The sequence below is a fragment of the Perkinsus marinus genome (genome assembly GCF_000006405.1).
Source record: "Perkinsus marinus ATCC 50983 genomic scaffold scf_1104296955914, whole genome shotgun sequence".
NCBI lineage: Eukaryota > Perkinsozoa > Perkinsida > Perkinsidae > Perkinsus > Perkinsus marinus.
This window is the reverse complement of record NW_003207657.1, coordinates 1-2,218: the sequence shown is the minus strand read 5'-3', so window position 1 is coordinate 2,218 and position 2,218 is coordinate 1. Positions and strand designations below refer to the sequence as shown.

The window sequence follows — 2,218 nt, the reverse complement described above, 5'->3', positions numbered from 1 at the left end:
CCGCATCATGTACGTACATCAACGAACACGCTACCGCCCGCTTCGTACGACTCTGCTTGGATCATCATTCGTTGTTTTTCTATCACATATAAGAGTGTGCCACAATTACAGTCACGGCCTGCATCCGGCGATCATTTACACCCTGCCATGACCGATCTGTCAACACTGACCATACCAGGGTGAACAACAAAGAGAATGTAGCCCCACGCCATCCATGGGCCTTTTCTTCAAGGATGCTCTATACCTCTCAGAGAGGAACTTCAAGATCCACGAAAAAGCCCCAAAGGACCTCCCCGACCACTCCCAACACTACAGCATCGGACAGTCACAAATGTGTCAATGGAAACTTCACCAACGTGCATCACCCGCATGGGAACGTTCGAGCAGCCAGGAAGCTTACACCAATTATGCATCGTTATGAGCCTCCATCATATTACCTACAAAAACCACATACAAGCCAGAAACAACAACAATACCATTACACTCAGTGTCTCAGCCGTGGGATGATCGTCATAACTCGTTGGGGAACAAGTCGAACGGGGCATTATGTCCATCGAGCCCAGGCCCGCTAGGGTTCTCGAATGGATCGAAACACTTGAGATCTACAAATGCCAAGTAGGTTGAGCATACAGCCCTTTATGTCAAAACCCGTCTCGACTAGAGGTCCCCCCGTCAAGGTTTAAGGAGTCATCCATCACTATCGAGCTGGACAGGGTGTATCCAGATTCAGACTATCCCCTTACTACCAGACGGGGTGGAGTCCAGACGGGAGGTGGAAGCGTCCGACGTGAGCTGGATGGTCGTTCGAGGCTCCCCTATAGGGCAAGCTAAACCCAACATTCCAATGGGGACAATGGACCTACCAGACCTACCTTCTTCGACTTGAAACACAGCAGGATAGGTAGAGTCCAGGACCTCCTCGCCCCTCATGAGCCTCAACAGTGTGTCGTGGGAGCCTTCTCGCCTTCGGGCCTTCCTAGCCGCCCTCGCCGACCGGCTTAGCGACGGCCGCTTTCTCGTAGGCGGCATCGGTGATGTGGCCGGCCCAGAGAACTCTAGTAATAGACACCGCCGCATGTCGACCTCAGGGATGCTTCCAATGGCTTCAACACTAACCAAGGGGATGCCTGAAGACACTTCCAACTCCTCGTCCCAAGCTAGCATGCTCAACCCTACTCGGCTCGACCTCGCCCCCAAGCTCAGCTATCACGACCTGAACGAAAACACTCCACTGGCGCCAACAGAGTGCTGCTAGGAGCACTGCAAAGTGAAGGCTTACGTCTCGTAGCTCTTGTCTAGAGTGCAGTAAAGGTAGGACTATGCTGAGCAACTGCTCATCCGTGATGATGTCCAGTGCGAGGAAGGCTGCGCTTGGGTCGGTAACGGTCGTTTCGTCCATATATCGCCCAGCGTTACAACTGCTATGAGGCGCGCCGTTTATAGCGCGTGTGAATTTTCCCCCAAATCGGAAATATTGTCCCACTGGGGGTCACTCGCCCACTAGCTACATCGTTCCAATTAGGGTGATTTATTTCAATCGGCGGCTCTTAGCTACTGAGGGCATCCGGTAGGATTCCCCCGGAGGTTCAGGTCCTCTTCTTCGGTGGACAACTCAGCATTCCTTTAGGCTGTCGGTCTCTGCTGCACCTCTGCCATCCCGATGTTGCCTTCAAGCTTTACCTCATACTCGATAGAGTGCCCTGGGCCATCGCATCACAACTATGATGTTTGTCGTTCAGTCAACGACGCGGCTGGACGAGGCGGAGCTCATTAGGCTTGCATCTAGCCTGAGTGGACTAAAATGTGCCGTCACTATCTCGCCTACTACAGCTTTACCACCTGTCCACTAGGTCGGATTTACGATCCCCACTATTATAAGGACATACCGGAAATAGTGTTTTTTGAAGGGCTCCTTCTATATCTAGCTCTTAAAGGTTCCGTGCTAGCATAAGAGCAGCCAACGGCTGTGCCGAGGTGGTCGGCTGGGTCTAGCTGTGTAGGGCGACAACACTTTAGTTGGTTTATGTATGCATGGGGACCGCTGACGTTTTAAGCGACGACTTGTGCTCTGCGATAAGCCCTTTCGCAACGTCAGAGTCGTCGTATCAGGTCAAAGGTTAATTCACGTCCCGATGCCGACTAGAAGGCATCTCTGGCTGTTATCGATGGGTTAGAATAAGCTGGGGAGCGGATCAACTAGGATGGCTATCAACTGTTG

At 52.3% G+C, this 2,218-nt stretch overlaps 1 protein-coding gene across 1 annotated transcript; it reads right to left on the bottom strand.

Moving 5' to 3' along the window:
- Positions 1-325: 325 nt before the first annotated feature.
- Positions 326-1,396, bottom strand: Pmar_PMAR004248 (hypothetical protein; the record flags this gene model as incomplete). Its single annotated transcript, XM_002775345.1, has 6 exons — positions 326-437; positions 483-602; positions 747-827; positions 873-1,127; positions 1,177-1,213; positions 1,280-1,396. Coding segments are annotated over 5 exons (582 nt in total), but the record flags the coding sequence as incomplete, so codon positions are not given.
- Between the last annotated feature and the right edge of the window lie 822 nt (positions 1,397-2,218).